Consider the following 26,195-nt stretch of genomic DNA (forward strand, 5'->3'; position numbering starts at 1 on the left):
AATCCAGGATTGTATTTGAACAAAGAAATTGCATAATCTAGAGTCATACAAACATTCTTAAATGTACAATTCACCCACTTTCAACCGTTTCTTTGGACCTTACTAATCACTGCTGTCATAAGATGGAACCATTTCTGTCTATTTGCTCTGTGCCTACCGGTGACATCATTGATGGTAATTTCAAACAAGAGTTATTTTTCTTTTTCTTTGTATTTTTTTCTTTTACTGATACAGCTTTTATTTCAGCATGCTAACTTTCCAGGAAGAGAAAGGATGTAGTTTCTTTTAGCTTGGAATCCACATTGATGTCATCGGTAGGCACTAGGCAGGTTTCTGAAATGTTCACAGCCCATCAATGAGAAGCAGAGTGAGTAGCCAGAAATTGTGGCATTTTATAAAGAGCATTCGTGAGGACCAATTATATGAAGGCAAGGTTGAAAATGTCTTAGGTAAAGATTTAGATGTGTAGATTTAAGTATGCTATTTTTAACTTTCCAACCGCATCCTAAATCTAAGTATACATAGCTCTGTTTTACTCCAATGTCTAATCCTGTTTCACCAGGATCAAAATCAGATTTGAACCCTTATGACCGGTCGAAGGACCAAAACGATTATTCTAATGAAGCATTTTCGTATTTCATAGTCGTACTTTATGTTTTGTGACAGCTCAGATAGGCTGACAGGTGCTGTGATATTTTTGGTTAAAATAAAAAAAGACATATATTTTTTTAAAGGTTAAATAGCCCTAGGCCTATATTCTGTTAGTAATCATTGCTATAGAGTCTTTGTTCAGTAACAGGGATCTCCCCGTCCATCCAGCGCTTTAGTAAACAGAAAATGCATTTTCAGGTGGGTTACGAATTTCATCCAATCAGGAGAGAGAGCCCCCCCCCTCCACAAGATACATTAATTAGCTTGTGTTTCAGTTCCAATTCTGTCTGCTCGTTTATTTGCGTCATCACTTCCAATTTCACTCGTTTATCCTGTATGCTGCGTGAGTTCTCTCTCCTGGATTGGATGAAATTGGCATCCCAACCTGAAAATGTATTCTATGTTTACTAAAGAGATGGAGAGACTGAGGGAGGGGGGAGATCCCTGGTACTGAACAAACACTCTATAGCAATGATTACTATGGGGAATATAGAGCTATTTAAAGGTAGGGTAAGTGATTTTGTTAGAATAAGTGTAGCTCTATATTCTGATAGTACTAGTTGCTATAGAGTATTTTCTGTTTATTAAAGAGCTGGAGAGACAGGGAGACTCCTGTGACTGAACAAACACTCTATAGCAATGATTACTATCAGAATATAGTGCTTTAACCTTTTAATCAAAAACCTTTTGTTTTATCAAAAAAATATCACTTACCCAACCTTTATCACTTAGTTTAACCAAAATATATCTAATATATACAGTATACATCTTTAGTTGTTTATCCAACCAGGACCCCCTCGAAAATGAGATGGTGCATAGTTTATCCTTCTAATAAAAGGTACTATATACATAAAATCGTCACGATTACCTTCTGTGTATGCTTTAGCTGCGTCCAGTCTGTCTGTAACTGCAGCACCCAGGTCAGCTGTATGGCCTGGAAGTTGGAACAATGACCCCACACACACACACACACACACACACACACACACACACACACACACACACACACACACACACACACACACACACACACACACACACACACACACACACACACACAGGATCCGGAACCAAAGTAGGAACCGGATCCAACAACATCAAGGATCATCAAGGATCCATCCCATTTGGAACCGCTGGTATGTCTGCTATACAATTGATTTACAATTAGCCTACAATACCGGTGGTTCTCAAACTTTTTTTTATTTCAAGGACCACCATAACTCTGAGAGTGTACGAATGGAACCAAATGGACCCATACAACACATTCTCACAGATAGGCGTCAGTTAATGACGCTCATTTTCACTCCCTAATGCGTCACTATAAGACTACAAAAACTACAAGGCACCTGGTAGCAGCACCCAACTAGTGACTGTAACCTTCCGTGATCGAATCCCACAGTGGGTGCGATTTTTTTTTCTCTCTCGACTTTTTTTTATTATCTCTCCGCACGCCTTGGGAGTGAGAATGGGTGGACCCATAAGGGTCCATTAGGTTCCATTTGTACACTCTCAGAGTTACAGAGCTGTAAGGGTCCAAATGGGAACCCCCCCCCTGTCGGAATCGTTAAAGGGAACCGATAAGGAATCGTAACGTTAAGAAGGAATCATTAAAATCCTAAAGTCCCTAACACAAGTCGTGTTAAAACTGCCAACAATAATATATAGCATGGACAGGATGACAGACAGACGGACGGGCGGACAGACGGACAGACACATATAGGTCACTGGTTCTCAACGTGAGGTCCAGGGACCCCCCAGAGGACCTTGAGGGGGTTCCAAATCAGTGGTTCCCAAACACTGGGTCAGGGGGACCCATTTGTTGGTCGCGGACCGATTTTTATGGGTCGTGAGGCAAATGTTCCTTTATTTATCTTTTAGTTTTCTTGCTTTTTGTTTTTGTTATTTCAAAAGGACTTTCAAAAATGTCCAAAATAATTGACTTTTTTTCATTAAGATTTTTTACTTCAAATCAAGTCTCTTGCTAAAAATAGCTAGGGCCCCAAATGGACTGTATCTCAAGAGATTGTACAGATGTAACCAAATGGACCCGTGACGGGTCCATTTGGTTACATTTGTACAATCTCTGCAGTTAAATGAACACCGAGGGAGGGGTCCTTGTGAAACGAAAAGGGTTGAGAATCAGTGAAGATAGGCTACCTGCAGTCTTCTTCAAGTCCTTCAGAAATCTGTCGCTGCTGTCCATTTGAACCATCATATCTGGTGGAATGTGTAAACATGCCAAGAAAGATAACTATAACCAGGGTTGAATTTGCTGGGACGTCTCTGATTGCAAAATTGTTCAATTTGTTTAATTATTTAAAGAACAATCGCCTATCAATGGTTAAGTGGCTGCCCACCACCGTGGGAGGCTGTGGGTTCGAATCCACCGTGGCGCATCCGAGCGTCTATACAAACATAATTGGCCCGTGTTTGTGGGGAGGGAAGTCGGGTGGGGAGGGTGATAATTGTCACTGCACGTACTCCTACAGGTTGGGGTGGAGCCTGTCAGTGGGGAGTGTTGGGCGAGAGGAGTAGGACAGTTACCCCACGTCCTCTCGGCGGGGGCTCCTCACTGGCAGCTGAGCCAGTAGGATACAACAGCAGTGACAACATACAAATGTGTGGGGAGGAATCAATAGGCCACATTTAGGAGAAAAAGGGGTAAAAAGCGACAACAACAAATACAATATTGTTCGCCATCGCCGTTGTCGCTACTGTTGTGGTGTGTGGACTAACTCAGCCATCTATACTTGAGTAAGAACGATTTTTAAGATGTTGCATTCATTGTTATCATTGTGGTTATCGTTCTTGGCGTGGACAACAGTTTAAATCAGTTTTGCAGTGGAACAGCGACAAATGCATGGTGATTGGATGTTATGAAACGATGCTGGACATGAGCACACGCACACACACACACGCACACACACACGGATTAAAGCAAAATAAAATCTCATGACTGAAACAAATTTGTATGGCCAAGTCCTAATGTGCGATTTGTTTTCTAAACAATTAACACAATATGTTACAATATGTTATACAGTTCAGATTGAGTATTTAACCATATCCGAGAATTTGAAGGAAGATGCTTCTTTACATAATTGCTAGTTTGACCACTTCAAATGCTCTCATCTTAAAATAACCCGGAAATATTTTTGCTGTGTCCATACATGCTGGCTTCTATGGAATCCAAATGACTCAAATCAAATCAGTCTTGGCGAATGAGAACTTTAATCCACGCATGCACGTACGCACGCACACACGAACACACGCACACACACACACACACACACACACACACACACACGTTCATAATACATTTTATTGATAGAAATAAAATGACAATCCAGACAGTTTGACAGTACATACATGGTCCACATGTATGACACGCAGCAACAACAACAACAACAACAAAACCAACGCATTCTCACTCCCAAGACGGCAAAACGTTGGACTGGGTGGGAAGGGGGGGCAAAAACTGTACATGTTGACTAGGGGGGATATGAGTTACCATTCTGTCCGGGACATCGGGACATTAACTCGAACAGCGCTCTAGACGACTGAAGGGGGACTTGGCAACGCTCGGCGTGTCGACTCGCTCGCCTGACGGCTCGCTCAGCGGTGCCTCTGGTGGCTCAAGTCCGCTTTAGACGGCGCGCCTCCGTCGGTTTAACTGTATTTTTTTGCCGGAGACGTCACCCCTTGTACGTCTTGGGTTTGAGAACGGCACTTCTGCATTCCTGGAGTGCGGAAGTGCCCGGGACGGCACCGTTTGACTGGAACGGGATACCCCCGCCCCCCCCCCCCGTGCAGGATTAACGAAAGGGCTTTAGGTGCTTAAGCACAGGGCACCAACCTTGGGGGGGCACCAAACGGTGGGGAAAAAGTGAAATAAACTGAACTATCGCCGAATAGCAATGAAATATAGAAGCAGCGGCTGCTGAAGGAGCACTAAAACGGTGAAACACGGCAGTGAAGCGTAAATCTTCCGCCCCGCACTCCCCCCCCTCCCCCCGCTGACCCCTGCTGACAAAGCGGTCCCGGGGGGCACCGAAACTGGTTTTGACCTAAGAAGTCACAATATTAATTTAGGGGAGTGAGAGTGTGTTGACAAAACAACAGTGGTGGAAAAAGTACTTGCATGTTTTACTTAAGTAAAAGTATCAATACTGCAATGTAGAAATACATTTTACAAGTAAAAGTCCGGAATTCAAAATGTACTTGAGTAAAAGTACACAAGTATTTAAGTACCAAAAGTAAAAGTACTCATTGTGCAGAATGTCCCATTTCACGTTTTCAAATGTATAAAAATCTTTTGAAAATAGCAGATCTAGAAGCTCACAATGTGTCGCATCGCGACGCATTGTGAGCTTGTAGATCGGCTATTTTCAAATGGCCAAATTGAATATAGGGCTGAAGTGGTTGATGTGTGTTTTGTAATAATAATCAAAAATCTACAAAGTACCTGGTAACTAAAGTTTTCAAATAATTGCAGTGGGCTAGTGGAGTAAAAGTAAAAGTATTGGAAATTGGAAATTGTCAAGTAAAGTACAAATACCTCAACATTTTACTTAAGTAAAGTACTTAAGTAAATAAACCTAATTACTGTACTTTCCACCACTGCAAAACAACAACAACGTACAACAACAACGTACAACAACAACAAACAACACCTTCGCATACAGAGTCCTGTTAGGTTGATTAAAACAGAGAACGTCAGACATACTGTACGTTAGTGATGAGCGGGCCGACCGGGACCCGCGGGTCAACCCGCGGCGCGGGTGGGTCGAGTCAGGATTTCAGAGGCAATTATGCGGGCTGCGGGTGAGCGGGTCAGCCGCTCTCACACGCAAAAATAAAATAAAATCACATGCTCTTGTTTTGTCTTTATTCCTAATAAGAATAAGAATAATAACAGTAAAACAGTTTGAATACACTTGGGGTATATACTTGAAGATTATTTTACCGATTTTTTTTTACCGCGGGTCGCGGGGCGGGTTGAGCCATAGATTTATATATGGGTTCGCGGGGCGGGTTGAGGCGGGTTGGGTTCCGTGGAGGGGCAGGTCATGAAAAAACCCGACCCGCACATCACTACTGTACGTACTTCTCCATCGCTGCCATAGAACACATCGTTGCTGTCGCCTGGAAACCTCATGTCCAAAATTGTTACTTTACAGCAGGGGTGATGATGCAACTTTGATGATGGAGAGGGCCACTATATTTCCACACCCACTCCAGAGGGCCCCACATTGCATACACTGTCGGGCAAACACCTCTTATCTCCGGATTTAAACTTTTTCCGTTCTATGTCACACAAAAATTGCAAAAATAGCCAATCTACAAGCTCAAACTCAACTTAAATACAAATACATTGGACATAAAAAAGACAATCAAATTTTAATACTTGTCATTAAGCCACAAATTTAGACTGAAATTAAAGTGGGTCATGTTTAAATGTTTGAAATTGTAACATCTGAAATCAATAATACATCAGTATTATGATATTAACCTGCGGGCCGCATTAAGTGAAGGTGGGGGCCGCATGTGGCCCCCGGGCCGCCAGTTGCCCATGTATGCTTTACAGGATTCAGATTCAAAAGAGTCAAAGAATAGCAGATCTGCAAGCTCAGCGAGACACTGTGTATGACGAAGTATAGGGCATTCATTTACCCCCCAAAACAACGTTAAAATATGGAGATACAGGGTTTTCTGCACGACAACAACGATATGGACAACAATCAATACACTTCTCTACGTACGTGTACAAATCAATATACTGTAGGTCATGGGTCTTCAACAGGGGGTCCGGGACCCCTAGGGGGTCCTCAGAGTTACTACAGGGGGGCCGCCAAATCTTTGAGCGATAGGAACTTTTTATTTTATTTTATTTTATTAAGCACTTGAGCCCTAACATCCCTATTCTGTGGGGAGGTTTGGTTGTAAAGGGAGAAAAGAGCAGACCAAGTACAGAGTTTACCAAGTTTACTAAGTATTGAGGGTTTAAGGTTGAATGTCTGAAAATGTCACATGAATCCAACATATTAATAGAAAATATAAACGATGACGATAGTGGTGTCAAACTAGTCTATTCATGAAAAAGTTTAATCTGCAACAAAATGTTATACGTAGGGGTCCCTGCTTCATCTCTCGCTCAGCTAAGGGGTCCTTGGCCTGAAAAACGTTGAAGACCCCTGCTGTAGGTAGAAAAACCTGACTATATGGATGGAGATATATATATATATATATATAATATAATATATATATATATACATATATACATATACATCTCATACAGTATATCTAAATAAATATATTCAGCATTTTATCTCCACGGCAACCACTGGAAAAATGCACCTGTGTTTTCCTTCTTCAATTCTTCCACCTGGATCTCCATGGCAACCAGTCTGCCATCCAGGACTGAAATAACAAAACAACACAAGAATTAGTTTCCACCTCCAAGATGATCATCTAACACACTCGTCCTCTAGTAATGATCAATAGAGCAGTGTTTCTCAAACCCTTTCATTAAAATAAACAGGCTCTGAAAATGCACACAGCCCACCCATCTGCCCACTTAACGTGTAAAGTGGTCCAGATGGGTGGGCCATGAACGCTTTCGAGATTTTCAAGTGAGTCCTGATCCAGATAAGGTTGAGAACCACTGTGTCCTACCAGGACCTCTAGTACTGATGGTTTTATATCCTACCAGGACCTCTAGTACTGATGGTTTTATATCCTACCAGGACCTCTAGTACTGCTGGTTTTCTATCCTACCAGGACCTCTAGTACTGCTGGTTGTATATCCTGTGTGTGGGTGAATTAATTGCACATTGTGGATTGCACATTGCGCTGTGGATAAAGACGCTATATAAATGCACCGTTTACCATGTGTTAATACAGTTTCTGACAATGTAGTTGCAGCAAAATATCCTCGGTGCTAGGACCCGGCAGCGTTGGTTTTGGAGAGATACTTCCATGGTTGTTTTGAACGGAATTCTGGGAATTGCAGTTCTAACAGCCAATGGCGCTACCAGAGGTGTCACCAAAAAGACTACTAAAATGGAAGTTAGGCTACACAGTGTGACTTAAAATAGACATATGTTCCCTTCATAAGGGGATCTGTAGTTCTGTTACCTGTGGTTCTGTTTTCACCGTCAGTCATTCTTGACTCCATGACAGTCAGTTCAACATCTTGAGCTGAAATGATAATAAATTAAATATGTTTTCAACCTGGCAGCATTTAACCACTTAAACCCATTAAGACCACAAAATCATCTCTGGCCTGCTTTTTTCCATCAACAGCAAATCTCAAATCTCAGCAAAAATAACCCATCTATTTTGAAGGAATGTTCCCCCAGAAGAGGAGATTAACTACTTAAACCCTACTTAAGGCCGTTTAGGACGGGGAGCGAGTGACACGCCTTAGTAATTCATTTTCAATGAGAGGTGGGATTATTTGGGACACGCAGAGAAGTTGAAGGGCAGAGAGGCAAGCGGTCGCGGTCCCGTGAAATTCTGCGCTCGTGCTCATTTCTGGATTGTGGTCAATTTTCCCCCGCTACGCACAGGTCACGTCTCCGCTGATCCAAGTGAGAACGCCTGTGACACTCGCTCCCCGTCTGAAACAGCCTTTAGTTGACTGGGGTCCCCCAGGGCTCTAAACTAGGTCTGCTAGTATTTCCCATACACTCCATACACCATGTACAGTATTCTCTTCGACGGACAGAGAACACTGCTTGTTGTGTGGTGACCATCAAGCAGTGTTAATTTCGTCGACTAAAACTATGATGAATAATGTTAATTGACTACCTTTTTTTCACTAATGAAAACGGAACAAAAACTAAATAAAAACTAAGCTATGACGACTAAAACTGACTAAATATATTGACACTGTTGTCAGCAAATAAAGACTAGACTAAAATTTTATTGAGGGACGTAGTCAACTAAAACTAGACTGAAACTAAAACATTTCAAATAACTGGAATATGACTAAAACTAAATGGAATTTTATTCAAAAGACTATATCAAAATTTGCTGTCAAAATGAACACTGCCAACAAGCTCACGTTGCGAGCTTGTAGATCAGCTATTTTCGGTTAATATTCGCCCCCAGAATAGGGATGCAAGGGTTCATGTGTTTAATATTGATTGATTGTCATCATGTTGCTGATCTACTGTTGGACTTCTGAAATGTAACTGTACCTTTCACCTCATCTTCTCTGGCAGCCATTCTAGTCTCCATGAGGGACAGTTTGGAGTCTTGGGCTGAAATGATTAAAGTAAAAAAGTACAGTAAAGAATTTAGTGGAGTATAGCATAATATGAAATTAGTAATCAATTAGTAAAGCATATATAGTAGAGCAGTGGTTCCCAAACCGGGGGTTTATCAATTGTAAACAAACCAACATACAGTACAGTATAAGTGCATACAGGGTATCTGCACATTTCTAAAGTGACAATTTAATGACTTTTAAGACCTTTTTAATACCAAATTGTCAAATATTACGAAAGAAAGAGGCAAACATTGAGGCAAACAGTGAAAATAGCCGAATCTACAAGCTCACAGCGCCTTGCACAGCGAGGCACTTGTAGATCGGCTATTTTTATCTGTGGAACCGAGTCAAACTAAATAGTAATGCCTAAAATTCCAAGTGCTTATCAGGGTGGGGGGTCCCCAGTTCAAAAATTATTATTTTGGGGCGTTGTGGCCTGAAAGGTTTGGGAACCCTTGTAGTAGAGAATAGTAGAACAGAATGAACAGTCACCTGAACAGTTCCTCTTGACTTCTTGGACTTGTCCGTCAGTGATGGTCAGTTTGCGGTTGAACGCTGAATGAACATCACAGAAACCGTCAGTACAGCCTAAACGTTACACACTTTACATTCAATAATAACAAGAGTATAAGAACAGAAGACAAAGACGATGACTATGAGAAGATGATGAAAGAAAAGTGTATTATAGCCTCAAGGCACGTGATTCAAGGTTTAAAGCCAACACACACTGTTAGAAGTTTAAAGCTACGAGGTGTCTACAAAGAAAGAAAGCAAGTAAGCAAGAAAGCAAGAAAGAAAAAGAATATTCCTAGAAGATATACAATAGATGTAAATAGCTACTTTATCCACAGTACATTAAAATGGGCATAACATTCACCCAAACAAACCAAAATACAGTATGTATGTGGCTAGGCTATCTGCTCATTTCCAAATTTACAAATAATGACTTTTAAGACCTATTTAACACGTCTAAAATGAATTCTTCATCACATCAAAAGTAATCGACAAACTAAACTATACTATAAAACATGGTCAAACATTGGCCAAATTGTGAAATATTAACAAAGAAAGAGGTAACATTTTTGAATAGCTTTTGAATAGCTGATCTACAGTACATGAGTATGTAGATCAGCTATTTTCACAATTTCTATCTAAACAAAATGTAATGCCTAAAAATTCCTACAATTCCAAGTGCTTGTCAGGGTGGTGGGTCCCCAGTTCAGATGTGATTATTTTGGGGGGTCGTGGCCTGAAAAGGTTGAGAACCGATGCCCTAATCAAGCAGGGAGGTAACAGCCTGCCCCATTCAGATAATAGTGTGCATGTGGCAAATGACTGTAATGTGATGACTGTAATGTGACCTAATAGGGTGTTGATGCTGCTTTGAGTTGTCTGCCTGAACCACAGCAGCTCCTTCAGGCGTCGGGTTATATATGTCATTGGTTCTCAACCCCCAGGGATCCTTGGAGGGGTACCAGGGGGTCCCCAGTAAAATTAGTTAATATAGTGTCACAATCATTTTAACCACTTTAACCATATTTTATAGTTTGGCTATTCAAAAATAGCAGCTATACAAGCTATATATACACAAGCTCAATATACAAGCCATATACAAGCTCATAGCTCATAGCACCGAATGCCGAGCTATGAGCTTATAGATCTGCCATTTTTGAAAAATCATGGACACTTGTGCAAAACTTTGAATATATATATATTCCAAATACATATCATTTTGAGGGTCCTTGACACAAAAAAAGTTTGAGAACCACTGATATATGTGATGAACTAATCACATCAACTAACCTGAATTCTGAATGGTCACCTCCGCCAGCTGGTTCTCAGTAGAAGTCACTCTGGCGTCTAAAGATAACAGCTGGGCAGCATGAGCTGAAATGAAGCCATTTAAACAAAACATGAGTGAGAGATTTTTTTTACACTGATCGGGTCACACAATAATGATTTATTATTTTCATTTTACAATATTGGACTGACAGTCCTACATATAGGCTATTATAGCTATACTGTCCATAGAGAATCTCCCACCTGAAGGATGCTAATTAAACTTATAATACTTGCCTGGTACCATTCCATGCTTTATCTTGTGGTGTTTATATTATATTATAGTATTTAAATTATACTCCTTGGCTTGCAAGCAGCCAAAACTTGTGTAGCCGATGAAACACAACGGCTTTGCATTGCTGACACCAGGTAAGATAAACATTTTGCTGTCCATATTCATCTTTTTTTTTTTTTTTTTACTTTGTTTATTGGGTTTTTCCATAGCAGTTTTCAGCATTAAATGCATATAGCAGGATACAGAAAAGCTTTTTAAAGCAACCAATAAAATAAAAAAGCTCAATACGGATTCCATTATCACCCCAAGACATCATATTCATCTTTAAATGCCCCACCCATATTCATCTTTAAATGCCCCATTTGAGACACATATCCTCTTTATACTTTTGGATAGTGTGTCATTTCTCTTGCTAACTAGTAGCATATTAAATGTTTAGCTTGTAGATCTCTGTGTGTGTGTGTGTGTGTGTGTGTGTGTGTGTGTGTGTGTGTGTGTGTGTGTGAGAGCTGGCTGTCGGAAAAAGGCAAGGTCAAGACGGGTGCATTTCTCCTTTCCGACATGTCTCCTTTCCGACGTTGACGAACCCTATACCTAACCCTAACCCTAACCTTAACCGCACGCGGAAGCCACTAGTCGGAGTGGTGAGATGTCGGAATGGAAGGAGCACCCCGGTCAAGACAACAAACTGAACGTTAACAACCCAAACCTCTACCAAAGTGGTCTTGCCCTTTAAGCAGGAAATCTGATCACAAACCAATGAGTTTTCCCACACTTATTCAATTATTATGCGAAAATCGATGATCTACAAGCCCAAAAAAAACTTGCCTTTTGGCGGCCGGGGGTCCCCGTGGCGGCCCGTTACCCCCGTGGACCGGGGACCCCTGGGGACGGAACTGCAGATATATAAATATATGGATTCGTAGATTAGTAGGCGATAATTCCAATATTCACTTAAACTCCTCATATTTAAGCCTAACCGAATTATATATTTATGGACTTGTATATAAATTGTATATATTTTTGGACGACTTGTGCATTTAATTTGTCGGCAATACTTTGCCCTGGATCTATTTATTGCGGCCGTGTTTCCTTTCTTGCTTATTATACATTTTACTTCCTCATTATGATTCCATGAGCTGCTGCAGTGCTGCTGTTCAGCCACAGAGAAGAATGCCGCTCTGGTTTTGGGCTCAATGATTGGTCAAGTTGGCGTCGTAATGGCTGATTTTACACTTGGTTGCATGCTGAAAATAGCCGATCTACAACGGGTCGCAGCGCGTTTAGTCTAGTTTTTATTTGTTGACAAAATTGTCAATATATTTAGCCTTAGTTTTAGTCATCGTAGCTTAGCTTTTAGTTAGTTTTCGTCAGTGAAAAAAGGTAGTAGACGCACATTTTTGTCGTAGTTTTAGTCGACGAAATCAACACAAAGATAACAAAGAGAGACAAGACAGAAAACAAATCCATAGATGTACAAACCTGCAGTATCATTCTTCACCTCCACCAGTTTGTTCACTCTGATGTCTACAGATGACAGCTGGGCAGCATGAGCTGAAATTAAGACATTAAAACAAACATGAATGATGTCGTTTAACGATGAATAGAGTTTGTTCCGATACCAGTATCGGAAAAGCTGCCTATATACAGTACTGCCTAAAATGGCATTTTTAGTTTTATTCCTAGATCAGTGGTTAGCAAACTTTGAGATTTGTTTAAATTACACACTGGTATCGGATCGTTCTCGGTATCGGCCGACACGCAAGTTATTGGTGTCGGGAAGGAAAAAATAGTATTGGTACATCTCTAATGTTGAAGTGACATTCCTCTGCTCTTATGTCCTTTAATTCAGTGGTTCTCAAACCTTTTCATGTCAAGGACACCCAAAATGATATGTATTTGGCTGGAACAAGATCTACAAGCTCAGAGAGCTCATGCCACTATGAGCTTGTAAATCTACTTTGGCTATTTTTGAATAGCCCAAAGTATAAAAGGTTAAAGTGGTTAAAATTATTGTGATGCTATATTAACACATTTTGCTGGGGACCCCCTGGAACCGCCCCAAGGACCCCTGAAAAGCAGACAGATCAACCTGTGTTGTGTGTCTTCAACTGGTCCAGTTGTGTCTGGCTGGCTGTCACTCTGTTCTCCAACTCAGACAGTTTAGACTCCTGATCCGATTGGCTCAACCTGAACAACGCTGAGAGGAGACAACAAACTGAAAGTTAACGAGAAGCAACGAGTGCTCGTCTGCTGCCTAATGTAGTATATTATACTGTCTAATGCAAGGGTCTTCAACGTTTTTCAGCCCAAGGACCCCCTAGCTGAAAGAGAGATGAAACAGGGACCCACCCCCACTACATACTGTATAAAATTGTATTTTCATAGATTTCATAGACCAACACCAATCTTAAGTTCTCTTCAGTATAGGGATATTAGGGTTAATTCTGTATAAAGCAGACTGGTATAGCATCACCATTATAGGCCGATTTGAAGAAAAAAAAACAGGGGTGGAGTGTCTTACTTGGCGTACAGTACTGGTAGTGTGCACGAAATATTTGACACTGATGGGTCCATCGTGAGATTAGCCACACACACACACACACACACACACACACACACACACACACACACACACACACACACACACACACACACACACACACACACACACACACACACACACACACACACACACACACACACACACACACACACACACACACACACACACACACACACACACACACACACACCTCGGACTTCCACCTCTCTCGGATTTCGGGAGGTGTAGTTCCAGACTCTGTAGCATTCAGGAGATTGTGGAATAGTTGTGTGGCTACACGCGAGGCTATAGATGTACTAACCTGCAGTCTCATTCTTCACCTCCGCCAGCGTGTTCTCAGTAGAAGACACTCTGGTGTCTACAGATGACAGCTGAGCCGCATGAGCTGATATAAAAAAAAAACATGAATGTTGACGTTTTTATGTTGAAGTGACATTCCTCTGCTCTCATGTCCTTTCATTGAAGCAGCAGTGTAAAAGAGGACCTGTGTTGTGTGTCTTCAACTGGTCCAGTTGTGTCTGGCTGGCTGTCACTCTGTTCTCCAACTCAGACAGTTTAGACTCCTGATCCGATTGGCTCAACCTGAACAACGCTGAGAGGAGACGGTGGACAAACTGAACGTTAACGAGAAGCAACGAGTGCTTGTCTGCTGTCTAATATAATTAGTATATTCTACTGTCTAAATACTGTCTAACGTAGTATATTATACTGTCTAAATACTGTCTAATGTACAGTATATTATCCTGTCTGAAAGGTTGCTGTGTCTAATGTACTGTATAGACTACTGTCTGAATGGATGTTGTTTCTAATGTATAGTCAACAAACTAAATAAATGCTGTGCATAATGGTCTACTCTACTGTATGAATGGGTATGAGTCTACTCTAATATATCGTTTTACAACCAACCAAACTAATGTAAAACTATTTACCTTCTTTTTCTGTCTGACTGTCTTCCAGTCTGGACTCCATAGAAGATAACTCAGCTGACAGACCCGATAGTTGGACTGAAATGATCAACAAGCAAATAAACACACAAACATAATTCATTTCATTTCTTTTTTTTTTTGCAAAAGAGGCCCCTCTCAGAGAATTTGAAAGCAAATTGCAGCCAATCGGTAAGCAATATGAAAACATCTGGGTGATACATGTTCATCACATGACTCCGAAGCGAGTTGTGTGGGTCTTGGGACAAAATCTGTAGAACAAAATGCTAAATTTCGATTATACGACCATACGGTTTATGCTGTATAAAGCAGACTGGTATAGCATCACCATTAGGACGATTTGAAAAAAAAACTGTGGTGGAGTGTCTTACTTGGCATACTGGTAGTGTGCACAAAATATTTGACACTGATGGGTCAATTTGCGAGATTAGCTGCACACACGCACACACACACACACACACACACACACACACACACACACACACACACACACACACACACACACACACACACACACACACACACACACACACACACACACACACACACACACACACACACACACACACACACACACACACGCACGCACACAGTAGAGGCAAAAACATACATCTCGGACTTCCACCTCTCTCGGATTTCGGGAGGTGTAGTTCCAGACTCTGTAGCATTCAGGAGATTGTGGAATAGTTGTGTGGCTACACGCGAGGCTATAGATGTACTGTACTAACCTGCAGTCTCATTCTTCACCTCCGCCAGCGTGTTCTCAGTAGAAGACACTCTGGTGTCTACAGATGACAGCTGGGCAGCATGAGCTGAAATCAAAACAAAACAAAACATGAATGTTGTCGTTTTTATGTTGAAGTGACATTCCTCTGCTCTCATGTCCTTTCATTGAAGCAGCAGTGTAAAAGAGGACAGATCAACCTGTGTTGTGTGTCTTCAACTGGTCCAGTTGTGTCTGGCTGGCTGTCACTCTGTTCTCTAACTCAGACAGTTTAGACTCCTGATCCGATTGGCTCAACCTGAACAACGCTGAGAGGAGACGGTGGACAAACTGAACGTTAACGAGAAGCAACGAGTGCTTGTCTGCTGTCTAATACAGTATATTCTGCTGTCTAAATACTGTCTAACGTAGTATATTCTACTGTCTAAATACTGTCTAATGTAGTATATTATACTGTCTAAATACTGTATAATGTATATTATACTGACTAAATAAATACTGTCTAATGTACAGTATATTATCCTGTCTGAAAGGTTGCTGTGTCTAATGTATTAGTCTGTCTGAATGGACGTTGTGTCTAATGTATAGTCAACAAACGAAATAAATGCTGTGCTGGTCTACTCTACTGTATGAATGGGTATGAGTCTAATCTAATATATTGTTTTACAACCAACCAAACAATGTAAAACTATTTACCTTCTTTTTCTGTCTGACTGTCTTTCAGTCTAGACTCCATAGAAGATAACTCAGCTGACAGACCCGATAGTTGGACTGAAATAATCCAACAAGCAAATAAACACACAAACATATTTTTTTTTCCATTTCATTTTTTTTTTTGCAAAAGAGGCCCCTCTCAGAGATTTTGAAAGCAAATTGCAGCCAATCGGTATGCAATATGAAAACATCTGGGTGATACATGTTCATCACATGACTCCGAAGCGAGTTGTGTGGGTCTTGGGACAAAATCTGTAGAACAAAATGCTAAACTTCGATTATACGACCATACGGTTTATGCTGTATAAAGCAGACTGGTATAGCATCACCATTAGGACGATTTGGAAAAAACTGTGGTGGAGTGTCTTACTTGGCGTATTGGTAGTGTGCACAAAATATTTGACACTGATGGGTCAATTTGTGAGATTAGCTGCACACACACACACACACACACACACACACACACACACACACACACACACACACACACACACACACACACACACACACACACACACACACACACACACACACACACACACACACACACACACACACACACAGAGTAGAGGCAAAAACATACATCTCTGACTTCCACCTCTCTCGGATTTCGGGAGGTGTAGTTCCAGACTCTGTAGCATTCAGGAGATTGTGGAATAGCTGTGTGGCTATACACAAGGCTATAGATGTACTGTACTAACCTGCAGTCTCATTCTTCACCTCCGCCAGCGTGTTCTCAGTAGAAGACACTCTGGTGTCTACAGATGACAGCTGGGCAGCATGAGCTGAAATCAAAACAAAACAAAACATGAATGTTGTCGTTTTATGTTGAAGTGACATTCGTCTGCTCTCATGTCCTTTCATTGAAGCAGCAGTGTAAAAGAGGACAGATGAACCTGTGTTGTGTGTCTTCAACTGGTCCAGTTGTGTCTGGCTGGCTGTCACTCTGTTCTCTAACTCAGACAGTTTAGACTCCTGATCCGATTGGCTCAACCTGAACAACGCTGAGAGGAGACGGTGGACAAACTGAACGTTAACGAGAAGCAACGTTTCTTCTAATGTTAATGTATACAGTCTGTCTGAATGGATGTTGTGCTCAACGTATGGTCTAATGCATGAATGGATGTTGTGTCTAATGTATAGTCTAGTTTATTAATGGATGTTAAATCTACTAAATAGTCTGTCTGAATGGAGTATGTGTCAATAATCAAACACAACTTAAAACTATTTACCTTCTATTTCTGTCTGACTGTCTTTCAGTCTGGACTCCATAGAAGATAACTCAGCTGACAGACCTGATAGCTGGACTGAAATAATCAACAAGCAAATACATGCACAATCATATTTTTTCTTTCTTTTTTTGCAAAAGAGGCCCCTCTCAGAGATTTTGAAAGCCAATTGCAGCCAATCGGTATGCAATATGAAAACATCTGAGTGATACATGTTCATCACATGACTCCGAACACACACTGTCTGAATGGATGGTGTGTCTAATGTACAGTATAGTCTACTATGTAAATCAGGGGTGGGCAACTTTGATGATGGAGAGGGACACTATATTTCCACACTCACTCCAGAGGGCCACATTGCATATACTGTCGGACAGACACCTCTTACAGTATCTCCGTATTTATAGTAAATAACGTCGTACTGTGCCATTCTATGTCACACAAAAGTAGCAAAAATAGCCGATCTACAAGCTCAAAACGCGTCGCAGTGGGACGCGTTTAGAGCTTGTAGATCTGCTATTTTTGCTATTTTTGAATTGGAATCCTGAAAAGTAACATTTTTCTTTCATTTCAAATGCATTTAGTTATACTTCTGTTAACTTTATGAACTTAAATACATATACATTGGACATAAAAAAAGAATTGTAAAACTAGTCACTAAGCTACAGACTGAAGTAATTAAAGCGGGTCATGTTTGCATTTTGGAATTGTAATCAATAATATATCCGTATTCCTATATTAACCTGTGGGCCACATTAAGTGAAGGTGGGGGCCGCATGTGGCCCCCGAGCCGCCAGTTGCCCATGTATGATCTAAATGGACGCTGTGTCTAATGTATAGACTACATGGATGTTGTGTCTAATGTATAGTCATCAAACTAAATAAATGTTGTGCCTAATGGTCTACTACAGTACGAATGGGTTATGAGTCTAATGTATCGTTTATACCAACCAAACAATGTAAAACTATTTACCTTCTTTTTCTGTCTGACTGTCTTTCAGTCTAGACTCCATAGAAGATAACTCAGCTGACAGACCCGATAGTTGCACTGAAATAATCCAACAAGCAAATAAATAAATACATGCATTAACAACAAGAGACAGACGGGAAAACTAAATGTATAGATGTGCAGCATGAGCTGAAATTAAGAAGAGAAATCCAGCAGTGAAAAAGAGGACAGATCAACCTGTGTTGTGTGTCTTCAACTGGTCCAGTTGTGTCTGGCTGGCTGTCACTCTGTTCTCCAACTCAGACAGTTTAGACGCCTGATCCGATTGGTTCAACCTGCACAACGCTGAGAGGAGACGGTGGACAAACTGAACGTTAACGAGAAGCAACGAGTGCTCGTCTGTACCGACTAAATACTGTCTAATGCAGGGGTCTTCAACGATTTTCAGTCCAAGGTCCCCCTAGCTGAGAGACAGATGAAGCAGGGTCCCCCACTACATATTGTATAATATTGTGTTGCAGATTAAACGCTTTCATAGATTTCATAGATTTCATAGATAGCTTCATAGACTATCAGTGTTATGTCAATTAATGTGTTTTGTTTATTTCAGACATTAACCACTGAAACCCTCAATACTTAGTAAACTTGGGGGGAAAAAAGGGGGAAAATCCATATCACACAAAATGGTAAATGGTGCATTTATATAGCGCTTTTTATCCAAAGTGCTTTACATAGATTGTGCATTACATTCACACACACATTCATACACCGATGGCGGAGGAAACCATGCAAGGCACCAACCTGCTCATCGGGAGCAATTAGGGGTTCAGCGTCTTGCTCAAGGACACTTCGACACTAACTCTGTCAGATTCCTCTGATAGATAACAGCCTTTAGGTTTGTAACTCTGAAACGGTCCTTTCGGCTTTTTTAAAAGATCGTTAGAAGCCAGCGTTACTCCCGAGTATTTTAGCAAAAGAAGCAAAATTACAGAAGTCTGGCTACTTTACTGAATAATCGAGAATCGCTTAAAAATATATATATTTAATTACATTGTTATATATAAACAAACCAACAAACAATTCTAATAGATTTGTTTTGGTCAAATAAATTGATTAGTGTGATTAAGCACCATTAACCATATTGCACCCCTACACAGAAAGTACTAATAGAAGAAATGGACAATAGTCTCTTGTATTTTGTAAAATGATAAAGTATAAAAGACAAACGTTGTCTTACCTTGATTCTGTGACAGAATGTCTGTCAGTTTGGCCTCCATAGAAAACATATCAGCTGACAGATCCGAGAACTGGGCTGAAAAATACAAACATAGAATCATTCGAAACAACCATTTTCACCTATTCTCAACCTTCACCCAAAATTATCCATTTCTAATCAATGGAGGAATTCTTTTTGAGCATTGGAGTTACATCATGGCAAGGTAACTACACAAGTTTTTGCCCTTTAAGGGGTTAACTTGGAATCCCCATTAGTGATGTCACTGGTAGACAGGTTTCTGAACTGTCCACAGCCCTCCAATGAGACACAGAGTGAGCAGACAGAAATGGTGCCATCTTATAACACTGTAAGCATTAGTGAGGAGGACCAGATATATATATTTGATATATATTTGCTATATAGTCGCTATATAGTTGTTTAAAAAGTTACATAGTGCTGCTTTAAACACATGCACATTTTTTTGGGGGAAATGTAGGCTGTCTGATATGTTTGATATTTATGTTTGATAATGTCACTCATTAACAATTTAATAAAAATAATAAAAAAATAAAAAGTATAATAACCCCATTAACCCTGGAGTGCCTATTTTTCTTTCCTCATAAATATTTTCTCAAAATGTTTCGACAATGTAACCATTTATTATGACATGCCCAGAATAGGGATGCTCGGGTTCATGTATTCAAGTACACCATTGAATAGAATCTGTCACCTGTCTCCTCTTTCTTCCACTCTTCCATCAGTGTTTCTCCGTCTCCCAGTCTGTCCTCGACAGCTGCGGAACATTTAAAACATTCAATTAAATATCAACTTACTTTTTACCTTCCTGGTTTCAAGGTGTTGCGTACAGGTCTTTCTATGTCTTGTGTACAGGTTTTTCTTTCAACACTCTCAGCCCATATATAGGAACACATGCAGAGAGACACCCTCCCCACCCCCAAACACAGGGCCAATTGTGTTCGTACAGACGCTCGACAAAGCCGGATGCACCACGGCGGATTTGAACCCACAACCGCCGCGGTGGTGGGCAGCTACTTTACCACTGTGCCATCCGAGCGGCCTTTGGTATCGACACTTTTACCATCACTCTTAAGAGATGGTCTTTTACTGAATATTACTGACCCGTCACCTGAGCCTTCATCTCCTCTAAATGAACCAGACAGGAGTTCAGACGAACGGCCAGGGCCTCTACCTCTGACAGCTGGCCTGGAGGCAGAAAAAAAGACAAATAATAGTCACAGTAAAATCATATATATCGTCACTGTCGGGCAGAAACCTCTCGTCTCCATATTCTAACTTTTTTGTGTGTTTTTTCATAAATTAAAACCCTACTTGATCATGCGACAGCTACAGCGTCACACAAAAGCATAAAAAGTAGCAGATATACAAGCTTGAAGCACGGCGCGAAGCGACACGTTTCGAGCTTGCAGATCTTCTACTTTTTCTATTTTTGAATTTGAATCCTGAAAAAAGTAACCGTTTTGGACGATATACACTTATATATTTTTTGCTATTCTATATGCGGGTTCAGAGTTAGCTAAAGGATTGCTTTTATTAGGGCACATGTTGAACTTAAGAGTTTACAGTAGTTAGTTACAGTGTAGGAGAGACAGACAGTAGGACTGCTGACAGAGAGACAGTGTAGGATAGACAGACAGTAGGACAGCTGAGAGAGAGACAGTGTAGGAGAGACAGACAGTAGGACAGCTGAGAGACACAGTGTAGGAGAGACAGACAGTAGGACAGCTGAGAGACACAGTGTAGGAGAGACAGACAGTAGGACAGCTGAGAGACACAGTGTAGGAGAGACAGACAGTAGGACAGCTGAGAGACACAGTGTAGGAGAGACAGACAGTAGGACAGCTGAGAGACACAGTGTAGGAGAGACAGACAGTAGGACAGCTGAGAGACACAGTGTAGGAGAGACAGACAGTAGGACAGCTGAGAGAGAGACAGTGCAGGAGAGATGAACAGTCAGTCGGACAGTGGGGAGGGAGACATACAGTAGGAAAACTGAGAGGGAGACGGCTATGTAGGAGAGACAGACAGTAGGACAGCTAAGAGAGAGACAGTGTCGTGGAGACAGACAGTAGGACAGTCGGTTACCTATATTATCTGACTGTAGGTGGTCCATCAGGTTCAAGCTGGCATTCAGGATGACGTCCAGAGCTGACAGAAGTTAGACAACCCACCAGATCGTTTTCAATTCACGTTATTAAAAAATAAAAAGTTAGTTTTACATAATTTACATCACAACGCATTGTGAGGTGTTGTGAGCGTGTAGATCGGCCCACACACACACACACACAATTTGGCCAATGTTTGAATTTTTTTATAGTATAATTTGTTGGTTAATTTTGACGTAGTAATGGTCTTATTATTAGGACCCAGTCCTCAGTCAGTCAGTCAGTCAGTCAGTCAGTCAGTCACCTGTATTGTGTCTGTGCATCTCTTCCAGGTGTGCCTCTGTGTCTGTCACTCTGGTCTCCAGGGCTGCCAGGTTGGCCTCCAGGGAGGAACTGTTGCATGGTGGTATGTCTGGGGGGGAGAGGTTTTAATGTAACACATCGACATCTGACTGTTTTCATTTGTAAGCTGACCATTAGTCAAAGTCTGTTGATTTGAAAGCTGAATTCACACTCACTGCACTTCTGTCGACATCATTGTATGTATTGTATTAGTATTTACTGATGAGGTTTTGTATAATATTTGGCTGTATGTTATGTTCCTCACATCAGCGAGATTTGGGATGAATCCTCTTTCATATGAAATAATGTAACAAAACATTCAAACATTTTAAAACACGTCCCACAGACGTTTTGTTCAAACCTTTAATTGTCCAACGTCTCCATCAGTTTTTTATGTCCATATTTCAGCTTTTTATATAGTTTCTTTTTTCTATCATTAAAAAAAACAACAACAGTACACTAAGAATAAAAACCAGCGGAAAATCTAAACTATAAACTTAATATTGTGTATTACTGTGTCTTGTACAACAGTGGTTCACAACGTTGGGTCCTTGAGGGGGTTCCAGGGGGTCCCCATGCAGAAAAAATGTGTTAATACAGCATCACAATCATTTTAACCACTTTATCCATTTATACGTTGGCTATTCTAGAATAGCAGATATACAAGCTCGCAGCGTGGCACGAGCGAGCTTGTACGCCATCTGCTATTTTTGAAGATTTTTGAAAAATCTTGAAAGTGTTTGAAAAACGTTTTGAATGGTTTTGTATTTCTTAACACAAATCTTTTCTTCTGGGGGTCCACAAAACATTTTCAAATGGGGGTTCGCAGCGATCAATTTGGGGGTCCTTGGCACGAAAACGTATGAGAACTACTGGTGTACAAAACACAGGGTTCAGGTAAGCTGACAATCCAAACACAGATGATCAATTTCGTCGCTGTCAGGCGGAAACCTCTTTACGTATGTCAAAAAAAAAACGCTAATTTTCAGTAATGCGACGCATTGTGAGCTTGTAGATCGGTTATCTTCTATTTACAAAAAAAAAATTGCCCACGATTTTTGTAACCCATTTTTTCACCCATTGCCAATTGCCTATGTAATCCTGGGCACTACTCTCCCTCTGCCAGCCTACGGAGAGTCCAGAACTGAGCTCATGACTCCTTTCAGTAATGCGACGCATTGTGAGCTTGTAGATCGGCTACCTTCATGATACTTTTGCTTGATTGATTGATTGATTGATTGAATATTTTATTAGGCAAAAAAATGTAAACAGCACAATTACATTTATAATACTTTGTCTAAAAGGTCCGTCCAAAAAAGTCCTTGCGGTCTTGTTTCCACACAAGAGCTTGACACTCCTGTGTGACAAAGTAGGCTAGGGCATTACATGACAAAAAAAAAATATTAAAAAAGGTTGAAATGGGGCGTCCACTGGCCTAGAGGTCCAGGCGCATACCACATAAGCTGGTAATCCAGCATGACAGCGTGTCGCGGGTTCGACTCCCGTTCCCGACGACCTTTGCTGTATGTCTCCCCCCCATCTCTCTCCCCATTTCCTGTCAGCCTACTGTCCTGTCCAAATAAAGGCATAAAAGCCCCAAAAAATATCTTTTAAAAAAAAGACAAAAAGGGAGAAATTTGGAGATACAAGGTTTTTGCCCAACAGCGATGTTTTCATTTTTTAAAATGTATTACTATTTATTTGTTTTATTATCTGACCTGAGATGTTTTTCCTAAGCACTTCCATGCGACTCTCTGCGTTACACATCCTAGATGACAGCACTGGAAGACAAAAAATCTTGTGTCATTTTAGATTTCTTTGGCTATTAAAAAAATATCAGATATACAAGCTCATAGCGCGGCACAGAGAGCCTGAAGATCTGCTATTTTTTTTTAAATCGTGGAAAAACCTTTGAATGCATACATACTGTATTTTTTTAAGCGATTTGAGTTAAAAATGTTGGCTTTAAAAAATATATTCAAAGATTTGCACACATTTTGCACACAAAAAAAATAGCAGATCTACAAGTTCATTAGCTTGTATATCTGCTATTTTTTGAATAGCCAAAGAAATCTAAAATGACACAGATGCGTTGCCGGATTGAATGGGTTAATCTGGCTCCCTGGCCCACATGAAGGTAATGTTGGTAGTTTGGATGCATCGCCGTAACATCAGGCTCATGTGGAATTACAACAAGGTGAAGGCATTGCTTGTTTTTTCTTTGTCTTCACGTTTTTATCTCCATGTTTTTTATAGCCACTGAGCGATTCCGTTTACGATTAGCCTGATGCCTCGTGGACAATGCTGCACCATGTGCAGCCAGTGGAACCCATTCACACACAAATGGTTGATGATGACGTAGTACGATTTTTTTTTGGCAGCTGATTTTACACAAAATACATTTGGAGACAATGGAGGCTTTTATTTGTAAATGAGCATAGGCCCCCCCCCCCCACCTACTGTTGATGGTTGAGGGGGTATGATGATAATGCTTTAAATGGGCCCTCTGCCTGCTGCTTTGACATGCCAAGAGGCAGGGCTCGCAAAGTGCGGCCAAGTAAAGGTCTGTGTGATCGCAATCTGGGAACCCACCGTCAAAAATAAAGGGAAAAACAGCGCCCACTGCATTGTTTTTCCTTTTCCTGAATTTTACTCTGGGGGGACCGCCCAATAGAATGTTGATAACAGGATGTTGGCCCGTTTGGTCCGCCCTCAGCCCTCCTCTTCCGGTGGGGCGCCTATTTTTTAACATTACTTCCACGGAACATGGATGTTATAGACGACGAGCTTTCTGCTAGCGTACTTATGAGAGTTGCTCAATTACACAATATTGAACATGTAAAACCTCTTCAGCACATTTGTTTGTAGTATTTGATAAATCGGCAAGTTTCCAGTGGGAACACATTAGAAAGCGAGCGCACAGATGTAAATCCCGCCCACTACATTTGATTGGGTAAAGCGTGGCTTGCTTCCTGATCTAAGGCCCGCCAACATGTCGGCCAACGGTCACATGTTCGGAATGGCCCTCCCGACAGATGCAGTAGCGGAGCTCGGAATCTGTTCTTGAGAGATTAGTGCGATCGTGATGTAACGGTTGGAGGGCCGTGCAGCTGGAGTCCCAGACTGGGGAACGGCCGCAACCCCAGCCCCCCCCCCCCCCCCCCCCGAGTTGTAAGTTGTAGAATAGAATAGATGCTCACCTGCATTCTTCCTCTTCAGCTGTTCCATGTGGTTCTCAACCGATCTCAGTCGGGTGTTCAGGAACGGAAGCTCTGATGCTTGAGCTGAACACATAAGAAACTACATCTGTACTACATCTGTACTACAACATCTGTACTACAACATCTGTACTACTACATCTGTACTACAGCAGTGGTTCCCAAACTGGGGGTCCCCAAGAGATTTTTGGGGGTGCTAATCATCAATATTGCAATATTCTTTTCTCACTCAACCGTAAAAAAAACCCAACATGCAGTATAAGTGTATACAGGGTATCTGCACATTACCAAAGTGACAATTTAAGGAATTTTAAGAGCTTTTTAATACCAAATTGTCAAACATTACGCAAGAAAGAGGCAAACATTGTGAAAAAAGGCCGATCTACAAGCCGATGTGAGCTTGTAGATCGGCTATTTTCACGATATTTATCCGTGGAACAGAGTCAAACTAAATGTAATGCCTCAACTCCTACAATTCCAAGTGCTTGTCAGGGTGGGGGGTCCCCAGTTCAAATATGATTGTTTTTGGGGGGGTCGCGACCTGAAAAGTTTGGGAACCCTTGTACTACAGTACTACTATAGCTGTACTACCGTACAACTACAGTATTTACTACAATACCACAACATCTATCTATCTTCTACAGCAGTGGTTCTCAAACCTTCTCATGTTAGGGACCCCCAAATTGATATATATTTGGCCGGGGGAAGGACCCCCATCTGATAATTGTTTTGTGCCAGGGACCGGCAGAAGAGAAGAGCAAAATTATTCAAACTTTTTCATACACTTTTAAAAAAGAAATCAAAAATAGCAGATGTACAAGCTATACAAGCTTGTACATCAGCTATTTTTTAATAGCCAATGTATAAAATATAGATAAAGGGGTTAAAATGATTGCGATGCTGTATGAACAAATTTAGCTGGGGAACCCCTTCAAGGACGCCTACACGGGGGTCCCCAGACCCCTCACTTTGAGAACCACTGTTCTACAGCAATACTATATCTACTGCAGTTCTTCTACATGATGATGTTGTCAGTAACCTGCGTTTCTCTTGTTCAGATATTCTACTTTGTCTTCGGTGGACTTCAGTCTGACTTCCAGGACAGACAGTTGAGCTGGAATCAGAAAAACAAAGTGAATCAGTGAGTCTGTT

The 26,195-nt window shown here is 41.1% G+C and overlaps 1 protein-coding gene across 1 annotated transcript in view; it reads right to left on the bottom strand.

The window, feature by feature from the left end:
* LOC311036433 (uncharacterized protein) overlaps positions 1-26,195 on the bottom strand; it is a 52,595-nt gene that overhangs the window by 4,459 nt on the left and 21,941 nt on the right. Inside the window, exons 12-39 of the mRNA XM_084045126.1 lie at positions 26,083-26,157; positions 25,026-25,109; positions 23,544-23,606; positions 21,788-21,895; positions 21,464-21,526; positions 20,480-20,563; positions 20,070-20,132; positions 19,361-19,435; positions 18,361-18,468; positions 18,148-18,222; positions 17,178-17,252; positions 16,842-16,949; positions 16,647-16,730; positions 15,928-16,002; positions 15,432-15,539; positions 15,236-15,319; positions 14,493-14,567; positions 14,048-14,155; positions 13,865-13,948; positions 13,090-13,197; positions 12,480-12,551; positions 10,727-10,810; positions 9,416-9,478; positions 8,853-8,915; positions 7,786-7,848; positions 7,006-7,068; positions 2,809-2,868; positions 1,520-1,585 (exon numbers count right to left, since the gene is read on the bottom strand). Coding sequence (XP_083901252.1) covers positions 1,520-1,585; positions 2,809-2,868; positions 7,006-7,068; positions 7,786-7,848; positions 8,853-8,915; positions 9,416-9,478; positions 10,727-10,810; positions 12,480-12,551; positions 13,090-13,197; positions 13,865-13,948; positions 14,048-14,155; positions 14,493-14,567; positions 15,236-15,319; positions 15,432-15,539; positions 15,928-16,002; positions 16,647-16,730; positions 16,842-16,949; positions 17,178-17,252; positions 18,148-18,222; positions 18,361-18,468; positions 19,361-19,435; positions 20,070-20,132; positions 20,480-20,563; positions 21,464-21,526; positions 21,788-21,895; positions 23,544-23,606; positions 25,026-25,109; positions 26,083-26,157 — 2,241 coding nt within the window. The remainder of the gene's footprint in view (positions 1-1,519; positions 1,586-2,808; positions 2,869-7,005; positions 7,069-7,785; positions 7,849-8,852; positions 8,916-9,415; positions 9,479-10,726; positions 10,811-12,479; positions 12,552-13,089; positions 13,198-13,864; positions 13,949-14,047; positions 14,156-14,492; positions 14,568-15,235; positions 15,320-15,431; positions 15,540-15,927; positions 16,003-16,646; positions 16,731-16,841; positions 16,950-17,177; positions 17,253-18,147; positions 18,223-18,360; positions 18,469-19,360; positions 19,436-20,069; positions 20,133-20,479; positions 20,564-21,463; positions 21,527-21,787; positions 21,896-23,543; positions 23,607-25,025; positions 25,110-26,082; positions 26,158-26,195) is intronic.

Source organism: Gymnoscopelus microlampas, assembly GCF_963454915.1.
Source record: "Gymnoscopelus microlampas genome assembly, chromosome: 20".
Classification (NCBI taxonomy): Eukaryota; Metazoa; Chordata; class Actinopteri; order Myctophiformes; family Myctophidae; genus Gymnoscopelus; species Gymnoscopelus microlampas.